The sequence below is a fragment of the Scyliorhinus torazame genome, chromosome 27 (genome assembly GCF_047496885.1).
Source record: "Scyliorhinus torazame isolate Kashiwa2021f chromosome 27, sScyTor2.1, whole genome shotgun sequence".
Lineage (NCBI taxonomy): Eukaryota > Metazoa > Chordata > Chondrichthyes > Carcharhiniformes > Scyliorhinidae > Scyliorhinus > Scyliorhinus torazame.
The window spans coordinates 13707314-13729965 of record NC_092733.1 but is presented as its reverse complement, the minus strand read 5'-3'; the positions used below and the strand labels follow the sequence as shown (position 1 = coordinate 13729965).

The window sequence follows — 22652 nt, the reverse complement described above, 5'->3', positions numbered from 1 at the left end:
GAGCACCCAGAGGAAACCCACGCACACACGGGGAGAACGTGCAGACTCCGCACAGACAGTGACCCAGCGGGGAATCGAACCTGGGGCCCTGGCACTGTGAAGCCACAGCGCTAACCACTTGTGCTGCACATTGGTCACCCAGTGGGTCATCCTCAAGGAGCAACATCTTCCTAAGTCAACTGGAAAGTCAATAGACCCCTTACTAAATTATCTACTTGTCGATAAATTTACCTCAACCTGATCTACTCTTCAAAAGTTTCAATTCCTTCAACTTACGTTGAAAATATGAGGCATTTCCGCAAAGTAAAACTCATTCTGGTCCTTGTTGAATTTCTGTAGTTGGGAGGCATACTCATTCTTGCTTTCTTCCACCATGTGATTCCGCAGGTTAGCCTGCTGTTTTGCCTGAGGGGGAAACCAATGAACATAATTGTCTCTTGGGTAATGCAGGACACACTCCATTCACATTCAGGATTCCCAGTGGGAAGTGGTGGTGGTGTCGTCTCTCCTTCACTATTGAGTGCAGGATCAACATCCACAGCCCAGGAAATTTTAACAAAATACTAGCGTACATCGAAAAAAAATTGGGTCGATTTTTGTGCTCGTCAAATGGCTTTGATTTATTTTTTGAAAAGGCTTTTAGAACTGGATTGAAGAGCAGAATGCTGGGAATGGGAACCAAAAAACAAAAGATTGGAAATGCTCAACAGGTCGAGTGGCTTGTGCAGGGAGAGAATGATGTGTTGGGTGTTCTGGATCACATACAGGTCACCAACACATGAAATAGTGCAACACTATTTTATTGAATCATTAACTGTTTAAACTTACTTAGAGTGTGGGTTAATACAATACTAGCTTTAACAAAAGACCTTTGCCTTGTCCAAACCAGTCGATGCACTCAGCACATGGTGAATGTCTGTGGTGCAGGCTGTGAGCTCCGTCCTCCTCGCTAGCTGCAACTCGAATGAGCGGGAACTCTGATGCCGCCCCGTCTTTGTAGTGCGTGTGCTCTCACTGGTGATTGGCTGCGGTGTTGTGTGTGTTGATTGGTCCCACTGTGTGTCCATCAGTGTGTGTCTGCACCATGATATACTGGTGTATATTATGACATCCCCCCTTTTATAAAAAATGTACCTGCGTGGCAATAAATAATGTATGGTGCATGTTCCTGACTACATGTGTGTGAAATATTTACAGGACTATGTACATAAAAACTAAGCTATTTACATGGGAAGGTGCCTGGTGCAGAAAAACAGTGTGTCACAAGAATAATGAGATGAACACCATATACAAACCACTTGAACGATTAAACAGAAGAACAGAGCAAATCAGAAAGTCCATAAGTCTACAAATTAAGTCTCTGAACTGGGCGACAAATTCTGGTTGACCGTCAGGGTGGCACACCACTCATCGTCTGGATCGATGCTGTATACCGACAGCAGCTGGTGTCTTTGCTTCGGGGACAGCCTATTTTTCTTTACGACACCGACTCGAAAAGGCGCCTTCAGGTCCTTGGTGTCACTGCTGTGTGGGAGGTCCGCATCGGACCCGGTGATCATGGGTTGAATTGCCCGAACATTCCTGCGAGGCTGGCTGAAGCGATATGAATTGGCAGGCTGAGCTGCTCGACAGCAGGCAGCATAGTGGCCAAGTCTTCCACATTGTAGACATTGTCGAGATTTTGCGGGGCATTGCCGCTTTAAATGGGCGGAGCCACAGTTGCCGCACGTTGTGATGTCAGCACGTTCGCTGTGCCACCGCGCATGCGCGGTGCAGTCGTGCGTGGTGCGCGCCTGCGCATTGCGTTCCTCAACGTCGCCGTCCCCTCGTTTGGTGCGTACAAGCACGGGAGTCTACAAAAAGCGCGCAAAATGGCCACCCTCATCCAGGCGGAGGCCCTGGAGGTGGTCGATCACTTGGACCTGTTCCGCCTCATGGGGACCTTGCTGCGCCGTTTCAGCCGCTTGTATATGGGAATACCGTCTCGTGGCGTTTTCATGTAAGACACAGGTCTCGATGGCGGTCGCTAGGGTGAGTTGCTTTACTTTGAGGAGCTGCTGACGTAGGGGGTCCGACTGAACACCGAAAACGATCTGGTCGCGTATAATGGAGTCGGAGGTGGGCCCGTGGCTGCAATATTGCGCAAGGATGCGTAGGTGCGTAAGAAAGGATTGGAAAGGTTCATCCTTACCCTGCAAACGCTGCTGGAACACGTAGCGTTTGAAACTTTCAGTCACCTCTACATTGCAGTGAGTGTCAAACTTGAGGAGGACCGTCTTGAACTTCGTCTTGTCTTCATCATCTGCAAAGGTGAGAGAGTTGAAAATGTGGATGGCATGGTTCCTGATCGTGGAGAGGAGAAGAGCAATCTTCCTGGTGTCCGAGGCGCCCTCCCTGTCCGTGGCTTCGAGGAAGAGCTGGAAGCGCTGTTTGAAAATCTTCCAGTTGGGCCCGAGGTTGCCGGCGATGCGGAGCGGCAGAAGCGGGCTGATGTTGTCCATGTCGCAGGATGACGGAATGCTGGCGGAAGGCAGATCACTTGCAGGTAGGTCTAAGAAGTGCTAGTATCCCACCACTCCTGGTATCATGATGTGTTGGGTGTTCTGGATCAAATACAGGTCACCAACACTTGAAATAGTGCAACACTATTTTATTGAATCATTAACTGTTTAAATTTACTTAGACTGTGGGTTAATACAATACTAGCTTTAACAAAAGACCTTTGCCTTGTCCAAACCAGTCGATGCACTCAGCACATGGTGAATGTCTGTGTTGCAGGCTATGAGCTCCGTCCTCCTCGCTAGCTGCAACTCGAATGAGCGGGAACTCTGATGCCCCCTGTCTTTATAGTGCGTGTGCTCTCACTGGTGATTGGCTGCGGTGTTGTGTGTGTTGATTGATCCCACTGTGTGTCCATCAGTGTGTGTCTGCACCATGATATACTGGTGTATATTATGACAGAGAAATCAAGTTAACCTTTCATCAAAATTGGAGAAAGTTTGAGGTGTAATGGGGTTTGAGGAAGGGGTGAGTGGGACAAGGACAAAAGGAAGGTCTGTGATAGGCAGGAGTGATTGAGTGACAGATGAGTTAGTCCCACAAGGCCAAAGCGAATGTCGATGGGGCAAGAAAAGAATCAAAGCAACCGATCTTCAGCAGGTCCGAAATGAAGGAAAACGTATCGTGCTGTCAAATGCTGGCCAGCAGACTTTGGGATTTAGATCTGAAAGTGCCAGAGGGAAATCAGCTTGGGTGGGCCGTGGGGGCGGGGGGGTTGTCTGGATCGAACTCCAGATCTACCTTTTCCACGTCAGCCTTGGTCGTGTTGATGTCGTTGTCAACTCTCTCTGCATTCTGCATTGCTTTCTCTGCCTCCCTGCAGTCTCGCTCAAACCTCCTCTTTGCCTGTGGTAAACACAACGTTAGCTGTAAAACTGATTGCAATTCCAGTTGGCTCATTCAAGAAGTTTTGCACCCCCCCCCCCCCCCCCCCCCTCGCACCCCCCAATGCCTTGGGCAGTAAAACCTGTGCTAAATAAATCAGAAAAATCCCTGGGCGAATTCCTACTCTGCACCGAGCTAGCCATTCTCAACCAGGGCAGTCCTTGGAGCACTGCAGGGAAGCTCCGTGGGGATAGAGGAAAAATCACCTGGGGTTCTTGCCCTTAAACTGCTATCCAGTGATCTCTGCCAGTATGTGCATATTGAGTAAGGGCAGGAGGTTTTCCTGTGATCCTCCCATACCAAAGAGCTCACCCACAATCTGCACACAGATGTGAAGAGCAGTCGCTTGAGATGGTGGAGGGGACCCAGCACTCATAGGATCATATACTGGTATAATCATAGGCGATTTGGTAGCACAGTGGTTAGCACTGCTGCCTCACAGAGCCAGGGGCGCGGGTTTGATTCCGGCCTCAGGTGACTGCATGGAATTTGTACGTTCTCCCAGTGTCTGCGTGGGTTTCCTCCGGGTGCTCTGGTTTCCTCCCACAGTCCAAAGATGTGGATTGGCCATGCTAAATTGCCCCTTAGTGTCCAGGGATGTGCAGGTTAGGTGGGCTTACAGGGATAGGGCGTGGGAGGGGACGGAGGCGGGGTGCTCTTTCAGAGGGTCGATGCACATTCGATGGGCCAAATGGCCACCTTCTGAACTATTGGATTCTACGAAGTCAAGAGGAAGGCAGCGCAATAATAATCTTTATTATTGTCACAAGTAGGCTTATATTAACACTGCAATGAAGTTTGCGAAAATCCCCTAGTCGCCACACTCCGCCGCCTGTTCGGGTACAGAGAGAGAGAATTCAGAATGTCCAATTCACCTAACAAGCACGTCTTTCGGGACTTGTGGGAGGAAACCGGAGCACCCGGAGGAAACCCATGCAGGCACGGGGAGAACGTGCAGACTCCGCACAGACAGTGAGCCAAGCCGGGAATCGAACCCGGAACCCTGGCGCTGTGAAGCAACAGTGCTAACCACTGTGCTACCCCGCCGCCCAAAGCATGATCATTCCGGCTCGGAGTAGCTTAATTGAAGTCCCACTCCAAACGCTGAACCTAACATTTCGTTTGACATTCCTAATGAAGTAGTAAAGAAGTACTGCACTGTTGGAGATGCTGTCTTTCAAATGATGTTAATTAAACGGAGGTCCTCTCAGGTGTATGAAAAACATTCCACACACCAGCATGAAGAGGGTTCTCCTTTCAACTAACATCACCAGAAAGATATTGCCTGGCAACGATCTCATTGCTGTTTGTGGGAACGTGCTGTGCGCAAGTTGTGGATTTCCCACGATACAGCAGTGGCCGCGCTTCTAAAGTACTTTTGTACCATGTGGAGTTTGCACATTCTCCCCGTGTTTGCGTGGGTTTCGCCCCCACAACCCAAAGATGTGCAAGGTAGGTGGATTGAACACGCTAAATTGCCCCTTAATTGGAAAAATTAATTGGGTATTCTAAATTTATTTTTAAATTAAAAAAAAAAATAAAGTACTATTGTTTCAGATTTACTGCTTTGGGACATCCTGGAGTCACCAAAGGTGCTTCAGAAATGCAGTCCCACCTTTTCTTCTTATTTTCACCGGAAGAGAGCACTTGTCACTCAGTAGCTGGGGTAGCTTGTGGCCGATTTCAATATTTCTTAGTTAATAATAATATAATAATAATCGCTTATTGTCACAAGTAGGCTTCAATGAAGTTACTGTGAAAAGCCCCGAGTCGCCACATTTCGGCACCTGTTCTGCATTACAAACCAGCTGTTTAGCCCGCTGTGCTAAACCAGCCCCTTGTGAGAATATATACAAACGCAATCTTTTTTTTTATATCCCCCCCCCCCCCCAGTTTGTCAATGATTCAACCTGGAGGAGGGGGTTTAAAAAAAGAAGAAAAGATGCATTTTTTAGTGCTTTTTGTGATTACCAGACATTTCAAAGCTCCCTGCAGTGAATAAAGTTTGAAGTGTTGGAATTTTGGAATTGAGGCTGCTAACTGGCACACGGCAAGATACCACAAACAGCAAACTGATAACGACCAGAGAGTTTTATTTTGGTGATGTTGATCGAGGGATAAACTTTGACCAGGACACCAGTGATAATGGTGGCATGGGGTCTTTTACATCACTCCAAGCAGATAGATGCGCCCCCATGAGGTTTCACGCCTGATCCAAAATGGCGCCTCTGGCTGTGCAGCCCTCCCTCAGTACTGCACTTGGAAGCGCCAAGGTGGATTTTCTGTGTCGGAGCAGAACTTGAAACCAGAACCCTGTGACTCAGAGGCACCAGGGCCGGGAGCTTAAAGAGGAGCAGAAATAAAATCTCCACAATATTGCCAATTTTTGGCAACTCAGTCCAACCACCCATATTTCAGAGGCTTTCAATGGCTTAACGGCAGCAGTGCTGCATTCTGGAAATGAGGGAATGCCATGTGGTGAGATACACATGGAGAGAAGCCCATGTTAATGGAGAGAATATACCTGGTGGTTAAAGGACATAAGCTACTTTGGTTTATACATTAAACTTACATTATCCAGCTGTTTAAAACTAACTTCCAGATCATGTTGGGCTTTTCTTCCTTCCAGAAGATGCTGAAACGAAAAGTATTCCATTAACATAAAGACACTGCCAGGTCTAAATAAAACATAAGAAATAGGAGTAAGCCATTCAGCCCCTTGATGTATCGCTGCCATTCATCAAGATCATGGCTGACCTAATTCCACTCTCCTGCCTGCTCCCAATAACCCTTCCAAAATCTGCCAAATTCAGCCTTGAATGGACCTTCAATAACCCGTCTCTACTGCTCTCTGGGGAAGCGAACTCCAAAGACTAGGCACGGCAGCACGGTAGCACAAGTGATTAGCACTGTGGCTTCACAGCGCCAGGGTCCCAGGTTCGATTCCCCGCTGGGTCACTGTCTGTGCGGAGTTTGCACGTTCTCCCCGTGTCCTGCGTGGGTTTCCTCCGGGTGCTCCGGTTTCCTCCCACAGTCCAAAGACGTGCAGGTTAGGTGGATTGGCCATGATAAATTGCCCTTAGTGTCCATAAGGGTTGGGAGGGGTTATTGGGTTGCGGGGATAAGGTGGAAGTGAGGGATTAATGTGGGTCGGTGCAGACTCGATGGGCCGAATGGCCTCCTTCTGCACAGTATGTTCTATGTAATCTATGACTAACAACCCCCTTCAGAGAAGAACTCTCTTCTCATCTCAATGGGAGACTCCTTGTTTTTAAACTGTGCCCCTGGTTCTCCATTCCCCCAAGGGGAGAGACATCTCCTCAGTATCCACCCTGTCAAGCACACTGAGAATCTTTTATGTTTCAATAAGATCACCTCTCATTCTTTCCAACTCCAGTGAGTGTGAGCCTTTCTCAAGCTATCCTCATAAGACAAGCCCTTCATCTGGAATCACCCTAATGAACTGAATTTGAACTACATCCAGCACAAATATATCCCTCCTTCAATAAGGAGACCAAATCTTCATGCTGCATTCTTGGTGTAGTCTCACCAACACCCTGAACACCCTGAACAGCTGCAGCAAGACTTCCTGACATTTACCTATACTCCACCCTCTTGCAATAAAAGGTCAACATTCCATTTGCCTTCCCAATTGCTTGCTAATTTTTTATGATTCGTATAAGAGACAGATCCCACCGTACCACAGCGTTTGGCAGACTCTCTCCATTTAAATAATATTCTGCTTTTCCATTCTTCCGGACACATTATACTTCATCTGCCATTTTTACCCACTCAATTAACCTATCAAAATCCCCATTGCAGAAGCTTTGTATCCTCCTCACAACTTGCAATCCGACCCACCTTTGTACCATCAGTGGATTTAGCTATAGTACAGCCAGTGCCTTCCTCCAAGCATTAATACACATTGTAAATAGTTGAGACTACAGTAAGCTGAAAATGCTCCTTCTATTCAGACACTGTTTCCTGTTAGTCAGCCAATCCATGCTGCTATATTACTCCTAACACAGAGTTCTCCACATTTGTCTTAAAGTGGCATCATATCAAATTTTGAAAATTCAATGACACAATAACTACTGGTCCCGCTTTATCCAGCCTACTGGTCACATCCTTGGAAAGATAATAAATTTGTCAGACATGATTTCACTTTCACAAAACCATGTTGACTCTGCTCGATTGTGTTGTAAGGGTGACTGGCCTATTAGTTTCCTGCTTTTCTGTCTCTTTCCTTTTTGACTCGGGACATTACATTTGTAGTTTTCCAATTCACGGTGTCATTTCCAGAAGCTAGAGAATTTTGGAGGATTATAAACCAAGTGTCCACCATCTCTGCAGCTATTTCGTTTAAGACCCCAGGATCTATGGAACTTGACAGCTTTTACTCCCATTAAGTTTCCTAGGACTTCCTCTCGAGTACTAGAGTTTCTCACCCTCAATCTGAATGTGGAATCCTCTTGTGTTATGATCACTCTTCCTTAGAGAATCCTTTATGATCAGATCATTAATGAATCTTATGTCTCATGGTCTTATGGAATCATGTCTGCTTACATATTACAAGGTCTAAAATAGCCTGGTCCTGGGTATTGTTCTACAAAACTGTCCAAATAGACGTAATGAAGAGAGTAGCATTGTGTCCTACCATCTTGCGCTCCTGCTTATTTTCATGCAAGTATTTCAGCAATTGGGCAAAGATGTTCTGCATCAGGTTCTCTGCTATAACTTCCCGCTGTCCGGCGTAGTCATTCAACTCATTGAGAATGTTGATGAAGGCCAGATACTGGGAGAACCTAAGAGAAGGAATCAGATTTTGAAGCGATGTTATCAGACAAACTCAGCATGGGGAATAAAGTAAAAGACCAACATTTTTAGACTGAAAATCTTTTCCTTGGGGCAGGAGCTCTCTCCCCTTTGCCTGCTCCCCCAGTGTAGGTCTCTGCTTGGGTCCACCTCAAGGGCTTTAGCGACTCACTCCAGTAGGTACACATCAGGTAGCCACATACCGATAGAGGCAATGGGTGTCACACCCAATCCTCATCCCACTTATAGCAGGAAGACCCAGGCAACGGGAGGTCCCATGGCAGCTTCTACCCTTGCCCTAAAACAGGGCACCGCAACAAATCACAGCGTTTTCCAAAATACTCACAAGAACCAATAGGAGGGCCTTTCTAATCTGTATGGACCAATGCAACACCAGTCGCTGCCTTTTACTCCCTGACAGAGTAATACAAGTTCAATTAGACGCTTGCCCATTGTGAGTTGATGAGCTACAAGTTCTCTGTAATTACCCAGGCCCGGTACTGGGCACAGCAGTGGCAGGTTAAAGTTTAGCCTCATCAGTCTCGCCTCTCACTGATCACTCAATCAGAACCACGCCACACTGGGGAACTGAAGTGCTCCGACAGATAAAGGGCAAGGGTGAAAGGTCGTCAAAGGATCTCCCCTACGTAGCTTTTAGGTCCTGGTTCCAAACGAGAGATGCATCAGCCCAAATAATTTCCCCGCCATCTCAGATGCAATTGTCCAAGAGTAGGAGAGGTCAACTTGGAACAACAGATATCCCACAACCAACAGGGGTGTGAGCCGCCATTTTGGCTGCAGTTCTAACCGGCAAAGTAATCTCCAGCATCGTCCTCAGGCGGTGTTGGGAGTCTCAATCAGACTTATCCTTTGATTTCTTTCTTTATTCATTTACGGTATGTGGGCAGCACTGGCTGGGCTGGCATTTATTGCCCATCTCCATTGCCCTCAATAAGTTGGTGAGCTGCCTTCCTGAAACCTTTCAATCCGTGGTGTAGGTACACCCACAGTGCTGTTAGGGAGGAGCGATCTTCCAGTGAAGGGATGTGCTGAGTCGACGCACAAAAAGGTGGATCTCATCGTGGAGACTCAAAATTAGGCACTTTTAACCCAAAATAGCCCATTAGGGAGGGAATCCCTGGACTTTGACATCGCGACAGTGAAGGAACGTCGACATTATTCCAAATTAGGATGACGAGAGGCTTTGGAGGCGCACGACCAGGTGGCGGTGTTCCCGTGTGTCCACAGCCCTTGTCCTTCCAGATGGTAGCGATCGTGGGGTTGGAAGATGCTGCCTAAGGAGCCTTGATGACTTCCCACAATGCATCTGGTAGATGGTACACACGGCTGGCACTGCGTCGGTGGTGGAGGGAGTGAATGTTTGTGGAAGGGGGAGCAATCAAGCGAGCTGCTTTGTCCTGGATGGTATCGAGCTTCTTGTTGTTGAAGCTCATCCAGGCAAGTGGAGAGTATTTCATCACACTCCTGACTTGTGCCTTGTAGATGGCGGACAGGCTTTGGGGAGTCAAGAGATGAATTACTCGCTGCAGGATTCCTAGACTCTGACCTGCTCTTGTAGCCACAGTATTTATATGGTTGGGTCCAGTTCAGTTTCTGATCAATGGTAACCCCCAGGATGTTGACAGTGGGAGATTCAGTGTTGAATGTCAAGGGGCGATGGTTAGATTCTCTCTTACTGGAGATGGTCATTGCCTGGCGCTTGTGAGGCACGAATGTTAGTCGCCACTTGTCAGCCCAAACCTGGACATTGTCCAGGTCTTGCTGTATGTAGGCAGGGCTATATGCAAGCACTCTGGGGATGGATAAGGGCAATTTAGGATGTGCTGCATTGACCGGGATTCTACTTCCCATCTCTGGTTAGCTGCTCACAGCTGGGGAAGTGATTGGGCAACATAACCAGGAGAGTGGAAACAGTTCACCAGCAAAATACCTTCGCCCACCCTCTTCGACCGACCACTGTCCGATAATAAAGAACATATGAATTGTTGTTTGCGAGGAGAGGATCATCCTGGCGGTGGTGTCTCACTGGAGGATTTCTGGCTTTGGAGGAATGCCCCATAGTAAGAGTTCAAGGGGACGGGAGAATCAGAGACTTGGAAGTCAAGAGCCCACCCAGGCTGTGGATATAGCAGAGGGATGGGACACATCTCGTATCTCCTAAAAGCAAAAACGTGAAAGTACTTGCTGACCTCCTCTCCAGAGAACAGACAACGCACCGACAACAGACCACGGAGGAGATTTTATTCTGGGGATCTCTAGCAGCAAGTCACATACTTTGGGCGCTAGCAAAACACAGCTTCATTATCTTGGAGGGAACAAAGGATTTGGCCCCAGTCCTAGAAATGATGTCATTGAGTTCTTTTATATAGACCTGGTACTTCCTGAAGGACCGGTTATTGTTACATGAACAGCCCACCATCGCAAACATCCACACACACACACACACACACACACACACACACACATACACGCAGACAGTTGGATATGTATAAATGCACACCCAACAGGAAAAGCAGCTTTTCGCACGAGCTGCCTATGCGGCACTTAAGCCAATCTGTCAAGAAACCCACACCAATCCAGGCTGAATACCCCTTGGATTTGCCCCATGAACAGAAAGAGGGAAGGAAAATAAAGAACCCCTCCCCACATCACAGCATTTCAGATCAAGAGTACGTGGCAGGCATTAAGTTTAAAAAAAATGTTTTTCGAGTATCCAATTCATTTTTTCCAATTAAGGGGGCAATTTAGCGTGGCCAATCCACCTAGCCTGCACAGAGTATTTACAGTGCAGAAGGAGGCCATTCGGCCCATCGAGTCTGCACCGGCTCTTGGAAAGAGCACCCTACCCATGGTCACCACCTCCACCCTATCCCCATAACCCAGTAACCCCACCCAACACTAAGGGCAATTTTAGACACTAAGGGCAATTTACTATGGCCAATCCACCTAACCTGCACATCTTTGGACTGTGGGAGGAAACCGGAGCACCCGGAGGAAACCCACGCACACACGGGGAGAACGTGCAGACTCCGCACAGACAGTGACCCAAGCCGGGAATCGAACCTGGGACCCTGGAGCTGTGAAGCAATTGTGCTAACCACCATGCTACCGTGCTGCCCTCATCTTTGGGTTGTGGGGGCAAAACCCATGCAAACATGGGAAGAATGTGCAAACTCCACAGGGACAGTGACCCAGAGCCCGCTTTGGACGTGGGACCTCGGCGCCGTGAGGTAGCAGTGCAAACCATTGCGCCACCGTGCTGCCCTACGGCAGGCATTAATGAGCACAATAGTTTCATTCTTATAGAGCAGAGCCAATGTGATCACATAATCCCACCTTGAGGCACCCAAAATGTTTCTGTTCCCCCACCCCCCTTTCCCTTTATAGCTCTTCTTAGATTCCAGAAGACGCCAGTCAAGAAGCCCAAATCAGAACCTTTCCTGGGTTCTGCCAGTGCAACATGAGGCGGCCATTAAATATGTTCCATTTCTGGACATAGCCATCTGCTGAGCAGTATACCCAACAGTTATGTTCATTTCACCCAACTGAAAGCTGCTTACTTCAACTCTTGGTCTTCTTTAGAGACCCGCTTCGGACTGTATTTCTTCACCAAAGTCCTGAAGAAAGAAAGTCAAATATCACATGAATCAAAAAACTCTCCACGCCATTGACCCAACTTGATACAACGCCCTGGTTAGACCCACTTTCCCCCTCCGTGGCAGCCCTGGGCACTACCCCCATGGCAACCCCCGGCACCGCACCTGGAGTTTCTCTGGACACCACACCGTAGGAAGATTATATTAGCTATGGAGGGCGTACAGTAAGATTGATCAGAATGATACCTAAACTCCAAAGGTTCAATTATGAGGAGACATTACACAAATTAGGGGCAAGCTACACTGTTAAGGGTTGATTTAAGTGGTTATCAATGTATTAAGGGGAATTGGTAGAGTAGACAGTGAGAAACATCTTCCTCATGTTGCGCATCTCGAGCTTACAGACATCGCCTAATAATTAATGGCTGACCTTTCAGAAGCGAAATTAGGAAACGTCTCGACACAAAGGATGGTGAAAGTTCGAAACATTTTTCCACCGCAACATTTGATGTGAGCTAAATTGTCAATTTTAACCCATGGTTTAAAATTTGAACTACTGGTATGAAAGGAAATGGGGGCAAAGGTGGGTGCACTCACAGAATGATGGATCAGGGTCAAGAGGCGAAAGTCCCCATGACGGAGCTGACGATCATGTGACACCACCATTTTCAGAATATCATCATGGTGGATAGAGAGAGTCAACTTGGACTCTGCAACTAACTAACCCAGGAGCAAGGCAATTCAATCCTCAACGAGTAAATGTGCCCTTGTCCTCTTTTTCACACTCCTCTTTTTCACACTCTCAATTTCAAAATCGAGACTTGTTCCTCCTATTTCTTCCTAATTCTGCCCCACAAGTCTCAGTGCAAATACTCCAATCCCCTACAACCCAAAACATCTCTCTGAACAAGATGAAATGAACCGATAGAATTAAACTCTATTCAGGTCATAACCGATAGCAGGGAGAGTGGCTTGCGGTCAGGACTAGAGTCTTGGGTGGGGCAGTAATTCTATACCAAACAAGCTTCAATGATTTAATTCCTCACCCGAAACTCTCAAATACTTAGCCAAACCAATCCTTGATCTGGGATATTACCTAAACAATATCTCTGATGGAAATTACTCTGCTCATCTACTCTGCTGTGAGTTATAGGTCATGTGGACTGGGATTCGCTAATCGGTTAAATGGACTATTTGGGGAGGGAGTGAATCATAGAATTTACAGTGCAGAAGGAGGCCATTCGGCCCATCGAGTCTGCACCAGCTCTTTGAAAGAGTACCCTACTCAAGCCCACATCTCCACCCTATCCCCATAACCCAGTAACCCCACCCAACACTAAGGGCAATTTTGGACAGTAGGGGCAATTTATCATGGCCAATCCACCTAACCTGCACATCTTTGGACTGTGGGAGGAAACCGGAGCACCCGGAGGAAACCCATGCACACACGGGGAGAACGTGAATGGAGGAAGGAAGGAGCAGGGTAGAAAGTCTCCACTAAATCAAGGAGCATTTGTGCCCACTTTGCTTACTTTAGGAGGAATAGGGAATCCTAAATACTCTCCCTTCCTGCCACCATCAGTGTTGACACCCCCACCCCAACCCCTCTGTACCTCGCACCCAAATATTTCAATTGTGAACCAAAGATTGAGTCCAAAGATGTGCAGGTTAGGTGGATGGGCCATGCTAAATTGCCCTTAGTGTCCAAAATTGCCCTTAGTGTTGGGTGGGGTTACTGGGATAGGGCGGAGGTGTGGGCCTTGGGTAGGGTGCTCTTTCCAAGAGCTGGTGCAGACTCGATGGGCTGAATGGCCTCCTCCTGCACTGTAAATTCTATGATCTACGAAAACTGAGGCAGTTTATTCAACTGTGGAAACCATCCCAAGTGAGTCTGATGTGAACATACCGTTTCCCCCCCAACCTTAATGTTCACAGCCGAGGTCATGGGGAGTAACCTGGAGCAGGAATAATACCCAATTTCCCCCTCCCACCAGGGGCGGAGAGAGCAACTTTGGCTCAGTGCTCCCAGTACAGAATGGAATCAAACCTGGGCTTCCCAGCTCTGCCAGACGGGCCAGCCACTGCATCTACACACTTGGTTAGAATAATTTGTGAAGGTTTCTTCAGTAGAAAGCTTGCAATCCTTTCAATTTTGCTTAGGCATGAGTGTGAGAGCGCCTATGTGTGAGCATGTGCGTGTATGCGTGAGAGAGAGAGTGTTAGGGAGAGAGAGAGAGAGAGAGGAGAGAGAGAATATAAAGACAAAAGAGAGAAAGCATGCGTGAGAGAGGGAGAGAGGATACGTAACTGAATACAGAGTATGAGAGAGAGAGGCGCGAGAGAGAGATGCTAGAGAGAGAGAGGATAGAGAGAGAGAGAGAGGGAGAGACTGGCGGTGAAAGAGAGAGAAAAAGTACGAGTGCTATCCCACCTTTAATTTCCACACTGAAAGTAATTGAAAATAATCCTAGGTCTATAAATTAGCGCTTGTGTATTTTGGTTCAGACACACCTAAAGACCCACGGTAAATAGACACCTGGCTCTCGCACAAAACTGGAACAGAGAGTCTGGGAGACAGCAGTTTGATAAATGTGGAGAGTTTTTCTCCTTCCTGAACCAACCTTTTTAATCTTGCTGCCTGGAGTTTCCAGGAATCTGAAGCCAGGAGAAATACCAAGAAGGGGCGTCAAAACAAAGTGCACTAATTTTAAATTTCTTTCTCTCTTAGCTATACAAATATTGCTGATATTGGGGGGGGGGATAATAATGGTTGTTTGGATAATAATGGATAACAATTATGGAAGTGTTGAGAGAAAGTTGGGAGTGGGGGGGCTGCGAGGGAGGGCGGGGGGGTGGGGGTGGGGAAAGTTGCCAACAGGAAGTAGTGAAGAAAGCAGAGTTGGCTATACTAGGCCTGAAGCCTGACCGGATTTCAAATGCTGATGGCAGACCTGGAGCTTACCTCAGCTGCTTGGCATATGCCTGTTCGATTTCCGTCCGATCTTTCACAAACTTCACGTACTTCTCGATCAGATCAATCCCCCACTGGGTCTGTCGCTCTATGATGTCATATTGGTCCTGGATCAAGAAGCAATAGGAAGCAGGTGATCAGAAGTCTACATTGGTCAGAAATGTAGAAATATATCAGCTTGTGGTACAGGAAATTCAGAGAGCTGTCCTTGTACCCATCCTTGGGCTATACCAAACACGGATAGAATGAATGACGGAATTTATTCGACACACTTGCATCCAACAAGATCGTCTTCACCTGACCCACTTCTGGCTCTTACATTTAAAAATAAATAAATTTAAGAGTACCCAACTCTTTCTTTCCCCAGTTAAGGGCCAATTTAGCGTGGCCAATTCACCTACACTGCACATCTTTTTGGGTTGTGAGGGTGAGGCCCGCACAGGCACATGGAGAATGTGCAAACTCCACACAGACAGTGACCCGGGGCTGGGATCGAACCCGGGTCCTCTGCGCCACCGTGCTGCCCCCTTCTGGCTCATTAGGGTAAGGCTGGTTTTGGGTACCCCACATTAGGCAATTGGCACACTCTGGTCAGGGCTCACATGTCAAGGGTGGCCTTTTGAGCTCAGTAAAAGGAAACTGTAAAGTTGCCATAGTCCCAGATGACCAGTGGCTGCTTTCCCCTTTCCGGGGGGGGGGGGGGGGGGGGAGAGGGGGGGCTGACTGGTGGTTGTTTAACCTGAGGATTCCCACACCTCAGGCGAATAGCAGGATTGAGAAGGCGGGGCCTTCATGAATAACCTCAACTGGTACAGGAAATGAACCCACGCTGCTGGTCTTGCTCTGCATCACAAACCAGCTGTCCAGCCAAGTGAGCTAAACCGGCCCCCACTAATGGAGTTACTAAGCAGTGCTCCAACATAAAACTTTGCCCGCAGGGGGACAGGAGACGGCAATCTTGGCAAATACGAAGAAAAATAAATAACTTTATTTATTTGGCGTCTTTCGCGACCCCGAGGCACTTTACAACACTGCTTTCAGTAGCGACATCACTTGTTGTAATGTAGGAAACACGGTAAGTCAGTTTCCGCACAGCAAGCTCCCATGGATAATAAAGTGATAATGACCAGGTGGTCCATTCTGGTGACGTTGATGGAGGGATAAATATTGGCCAGGAAGCCAGGGATAACTCACCTGCCTTTCGTCTAATTTGTACAATGGAATCTTCAACATCCAGCCGATAGCACAGGTGGGACCTCAAGGTCGCATCTTGCCCAAAAGGTGGCACCTCCAACCGTGCAGCACTCCTTCAGTACTGACTTTGTCAGATTCTTGAGTGGGATCTATACCCACAACTTACTGACATAGAACGCGAACGCTGAGCCTTTGGGACAGACAGGACTTTATTAAGGGAGTTAAGATTCAAGTGGAGTTTAAGTGGAGAGAAAAAAATGAATGTGCTGAATGAATTGGCACAAATTAGTGTTTAATCTCTCTCTCTATAACAGATAAAGCCACACTCCCTTCAGATGCTTCAACTCTCCAATTACCTTTTTCACAGGTTTTGAGTATGGGGGAGATTTTTTTGGGGGGGGATTCAAAGATATTTTGAAGAGTTGGGATAGTAACTAAAATTAACGTACCGATCTTCTTTAAACAATACTTACTGAACATCAAACCAACAAAGGGGGAGCGAGAAACAGTGACAGCAATTTTATACACACATCTCCTTTTTAACCACATGCATAACAGATCAATAGATTAGACATCTTTCTAAATGCAGTCTCCTAATTGCATAGGGAAGACTTTGGGTTAAAGTACACTCTTGTGCTCATTTCACAGGCATTTTACATATTGCACTGTCATTTGATACTTAAGCTGTGACGTAACAACTTATTTGAATTACTCAAGATAATCGTCCCAGCATTCTCAGCAGACAAGAACAGATTGGTCGTCATGTGGTCAAGGGAAATAAACATCCCAAAACAGGATTTCCTGTATCTGTGGAAGTTCATTGTGGTGTCAGGAGCACAAGATGTGCTGCTGTTGTCCCTATTCTGCTCCATAGAATGAAACTCAAGAGTATGGCAGCATCTATGACTGTGTCTATCTCGCCACCTGGCTTCAGATTGTAGACTCCGATGCAAATGTACATGCAGGAAGGAGGGAATGAAGAGGAGAGTGGCAAAGAGGAAGCCTTGAAAAATAAATTTAGAGTACCCAATTATTTTGTTTCCCCAATTAAGGGGCAATTTAGCGTGGCCCTAACCTGCACATCTTTGGGTTGTGAGGGTGAGGCCCACGCAGACACGGGGAGAATGTGCAAACTCCACACGGACAGTGACCCGGGGCCGGGATTGAACCCACAACCTCCGCGCTGAGGCAGAAGTGCTAACCATTGAGCCGTGTCACCCTGGCAAAGGGGAGGCGAGTTAATATTACCCAGTCATGCCTCCCAGCGGAAACCTTACGCAACAACTTGCATTTATATCACATGATTAAAGAAGCAAAATGGCCCAAGGAGCATTAAAAAAACGAAAAACCAAAGGAGTTATCAAGACAGTTCACTTGGTCAAAGGAGGAGGTTTTAAAAAGAATGGTTTACTCAAAGTGAGAGTGGCAGAGAGATTTAAGGAGGGAATTCCAAAGCTTGGGGCCAATATGGCTGAAGACTAGTAAATTCATAACAGTTAAAAGGCTACAGATTATAAACTTCAACCCAAACAGTAAGTTGGATCATAAATTGTTTGGACAGTACTAATCGTAAGCCTTCACAGGGAAGTGTTTTGTGATGTGGAGCGAGGTCAGCAACGTGGGTTTAATTCCCGTATTGACTGAGGTTGTTCATACATATAAAGATAGGAGCAGGAGGAGGCCCTGTGGCCCCTCGAGCCTGCTCTGCCATTTATCACCATCATGGCTGATCATCTAACTCAATAGCCAAATCCTGTTTTCTCCCCATAACCTTTGATCCCATTCGCCCCAAGTGCTCTATCTAGCCGCCTCTTGAATATATTCAAAGTTTTAGCATCAACTACTTCCTGTGGTAATGAATTCCACAGGCTCACCACTCTTGGGGTGAAGAAGTGTCTCCTTATCTCTGTCCGAAATGGTTTACCCTGAATCCTCAGACTGTGACCCCTGGTTATGGACACACCCATCATTGGTAACATCTTCCCTGCATCTACCCTGTCTAGTCCTGTTAGAATTTTATAATTCTCGATGAGATCCCCCCTCATTTTTCTGAACTCCAGCAAGAACAATCCCAACCTAGTCAATCTCTCCTCATATGACAGATGCGGTGAGCCTCAGGTTAAACCACCACCAGTCATTACTCCCCCTCAAAGGGGAAAGTCATCTGGGACTATGGCAACTTTACTGACTTTACAGGGAAGACAAGAGTGGCTGTCTTTCCCCGAGTATATCGACTGACTGTTTCCCTCACTACGGCATTGAGACCTGACACTGGCTGAAGCCTATCCCAGCTTTCAAATCTTCGAAGATTCTGTGCAGCCTCTGAAATTGAAATTGAAAGAATTCAAATGTTTGCCCAAGATTTGGAAACTACTCTTATCACTCTTGAAACCACCTTAAAGTAATCAAACAGATTATGAATCATCTCCTGACTATTTCCTTGCTTCTGGACCTGGCAAGATCTTGGAAGTGGACTTAATTGTTAGATTGAGAGTTTTTTAAATCTCTGGGAGGACAGGTGTGAAGTAGCAGACTGTGTAACTTCAGCAGCAAAGTATCTGTGGAAAAATAATGCTTGGTAATCCCATGGCATATTCTTCTCATATGTGGCAAGCAACTTTGGACAAGAATTTCTGTCTGCACCCCCATAATCTTTGACCCCCTTGCTATCAAAGACCTGTCGAGCTCAGGCTGGAATAGATTCAATGAGCCGGCCTCTACTGCTCTGGTGAACAGAATGCCACAGGCTCAATGATAGATCACCCTGTTAGGGGTTTTCTATAGGCCTCCGAAAAGTTCCAGAGATGTAGAGGAAAGGTTGCAAAGGCTGAGGCCTTGACAGAAATCTTTGGATCCTCACTGTCTTCAGGTGATGTCCCGGAGGACTGGAGAATAGCCAATGTTGTTCCTCTGTTTAAGAAGGGTAGCAAGGATAATCCAGGGAACTACAGGCCGGTGAGCCTTACTTCAGTGGTAGGGAAATTACTGGAGAGAATTCTTCGAGACAGGATCTACTCCCATTTGGAAGCAAATGAACGTATTAGTGAGAGGCAACATGGTTTTGTGAAGGGGAGGTTGTGTCTCACTAACTTGATAAGAGTTTTTCGAGGAGGTCACAAAGATGATTGATGCAGGTAGGGCAATGGATGTTGTCTATATGGACTTCAGTAAGGCCTTTGACAATGTCCCTCATGGTAGACTAGTACAAAAGGTGAAGTCACATGGGATCAGGGGTGAGCTGGCAAGGTGGATACAGAACTGGCTAGGTCATAGAAGGCAGAGAGTAGCAATGGAAGGATGCTTTTCTAATTGGAGGGCTGTGACCAGTGGTGTTCCGCAGGGATCAGTGCTGGGACCTTTGCTGTTTGTAGTATATATAAATGATTTGGAGGAAAATGTAACTGGTCTGATTAGTAAGTTTGCAGACGACACAAAGGTTGGTGGAATTGCGGATAGCGAAGAAGATTGTCAGAGGATACAGCAGGATTTAGATTGTTTGGAGACTTGGGCGGAGAGATGGCAGATGTAGTTTAATCCGGACAAATGTGAGGTAATGCATTTTGGAAGGTCTAATGCAGGTAGGGAATATACAGTGAATGGTAGAACCCTCAAGAGTATTGAAAGTCAGAGAGATCTAGGAGTACAGGCCCACAGGTCACTGAAAGGGGCAACACAGGTGGAGAAGGTAGTCAAGAAGTCCTACGGCATGCTTGCCTTCATTTGCCGGGGCATTGAGTATAAGAATTGGCAAGTCATGTTGCAGCTGTATAGAACCTTAGTTAGGCCACACTTGGAGTATAGTGTTCAATTCTGGTCGCCACACTACCAGAAGGATGTGGAGGCTTTAGAGAGGGTGCAGAAGAGATTTACCAGAATGTTGCCTGGTATGGAGGGCATTAGCTATGAGGAGCGGTTGAATAAACTTGGTTTGTTCTCACTGGAACGACGGAGGTTGAGGGGCGACCTGATAGAGGTCTACAAAATTATGAGGGGCATAGACAGAGTGGATAGTCAGAGGCTTTTCCCCAGGGTAGAGGGGTCAATTACTAGGGGGCATAGGTTTAAGGTGAGAGGGGCAAGGTTTAGAGTAGATGGACGAGGCAAGTTTTTTTTTACACAGAGGGTAGTGGGTGCCTGCAACTCGCTGCCGGAGGTGGTGGTGGAAGCAGGGACGATAGTGACGTTTAAGGGGCATCTTGACAAATACATGAATAGGATGGGAATAGAGGGATACGGACCCAGGAAGTGTAGAAGATTGTAGTTTAGTCGGGCAGCATGGTCGGCACGGGCTTGGAGGGCCGAAGGGCCTGTTCCTGTGCTGTACATTTCTTTGTTCTTTGTGATTCTGGGTAGGAGCAAAAGCAACAGGGAAGTTGTTATGGGGGACTTTAACTTTCCAAGTATTGACTGGAAACGCTATAGTTCGAGTACTTTAGATGGGTCCGTTTTTGTCCAATGTGTGCAGGAGGGTTTCCTGACACAGTATGTAGATAGGCCAATGAGAGGCAGGGTCATATTGGATTTGGTACTGGGTAATAAACCAGGACAGGTGTTCGATTTGGAGGTAGGTGAGCACTTTGGTGATAGTGACCACAATTCCATTACGTTTACTTTAGTGATGGAAAGGGATAGGTATATACCGCAGGGCAAGAGTTATATCTGGGGGAAAGGCAATTATGATGCGATGAGGCAAGACGTAGGATGCATCGGATGGAGAGGAAAACTGCAGGAGATGGGCACAATGGAAATGTGGAGCTTGTTCAAGGAACAGCTACTGCATGTCCTTGATAAGTATGTACCTGTCAGGCAGGGAGGAAGTGGTTGAGCAAGGGAACCGTGGTTTACTAAAGCAGTCGAAACACTTGTCAAGAGGAAGAAGGAGGCTTATGTAAAGTTGAGACGTGAAGGTTCAGTTAGGGCGCTCGAGAGTTACACATTGGCTAGGAGGGACCTAAAGAGAGAGCTAAGAAGAGCCAGGAGGGAACATGAGAAGTCTTTGGCAGGTAGGATCAAGGATAACCCTAAAGCTTTCTGTAGATATGTCAGGAATAAAAGAATGACTAGGGTAAGAGTAGGGCCAGTCAAGGACACTAGTGGGAAGTTGTGCGTGGAGTCCGAGGAGATAGGAGAGGTGCTAAATGAATATTTTTCGTCAGTATTCACACAGAAAAAAGACAACGTTGTCGAGGAGAATACTGAGATTCAGGCTACTAGACTAGAAGGGCTTGAGGTTCATAAGGAGGAGGTGTTAGCAATTCTGCAAAGTGTGAAAATAGATAAGTCCCCTGGGCCGGATTTGATTTACCCTAGGATTCACTGGGAAGCTAGGGAGGAGATTGCTGTGCCTTTGGCTTTGATCTTTAAGTCATCTTTGTCTACAGCAATAGTGCCAGAAGACTGGAGGATAGCAAATGTTGTCCCCTTGTTCAAGAAGGTGAGTAGAGACAACCCAGGTAACTATAGACCAGTGAGCCTTACTTCTGTTTTGGGCAAAGTCTTGGAAAGGTTTATCAGAGATAGGATGTATAATCATCTGGAAAGCAATAATTTGATTAGAGATAGTCAACACGGTTTTGTGAAGGGTAGGTCGTGCCTCACAAACTTTATTGAGTTCTTTGATAAGGTTTAAAACAGGTGGATGAGGGTAAAGCAGTTGATGTGGTGTATATGGATTTCAGTAAAGCGTTTGATAAGGTTCCCCACGGTAGGCTACTGCAGAAAATACGGAGGCATGAGATTCAGGGCGATTTAGTAGTTTGGATCAGAAATTGGCTAGCTGGAAGAAGACAAAGGGTGGTGGTTGATGGGAAATGTTCAGACTGGAGTCCAGTTACTAGTGGTGTACCACAAGGATCTGTTTTGGGGCCACTGCTGTTTATCATTTTTATAAATGACCTGGAGGAGGGCGTAGAAAGGTGGGTGAGTTAATTTGCAGATGACACTAAAGTCGGTGAAGTTGTGGACAGTGCGGAAGGATGTTACAAGTTACAGAGGGACATAGGTAAGCTGCAGTGCTGGGCTGAGAGGTGGCAAATAGAGTTTAATGCAGAAAAGTGTGAGGTGATTCATTTTGGAAGGAATAACAGGAAGACAGTGTATTGGGCTAATGGTAAGATTCTTGATAGTGTGGATGAGCAGAGAGATCTCGGTGTCCATGTACATAGGTCCCTGAAAGTTGCCACCCAGGTTGAGAGGGTTGTTAAGAAGGCGTATGGTGTGTTAGCTTTTATTGGTAGAGGGATTGAGTTTCGGAGCCATGAGGTCATGTTGCAGCTGTACAAAACTCTGGTGCGGCCGCATTTGGGGTATTGTGTGCAATTCTGGTCGCCGCATTATAGGAAGGATGTGGAAGCATTGGAAAGGGTGCAGAGGAGATTTACCAGAATGTTGCCTGGTATGGAGGGAAGATCTTATGAGGGAAGGCTGAGGGACTTGAGGCTGTTTTCGTTAGATAGAAGAAGGTTAAGAGGTGACATAATTGAAGCATACAAGATGATCAGAGGATTAGATAGGGTGGACAGTGAGAGCCTTTTTCCTCGGATGGTGATGTCTAGCACGAGGGGACATAACTTTAAATTGAAGGGAGATAGATATAGGACAGATGTCAGAGA

The 22652-nt window shown here is 46.8% G+C and overlaps 1 protein-coding gene across 1 annotated transcript in view; it reads right to left on the bottom strand.

The window, feature by feature from the left end:
- LOC140403214 (cdc42-interacting protein 4 homolog) overlaps positions 1–22652 on the bottom strand; it is a 143876-nt gene that overhangs the window by 34295 nt on the left and 86929 nt on the right. The window contains 6 exon segments of the mRNA XM_072490969.1: positions 277–405; positions 3301–3405; positions 6017–6079; positions 8102–8249; positions 11841–11897; positions 14839–14954. Of these exon segments, the coding sequence (XP_072347070.1) occupies positions 277–405; positions 3301–3405; positions 6017–6079; positions 8102–8249; positions 11841–11897; positions 14839–14954 (618 nt within the window).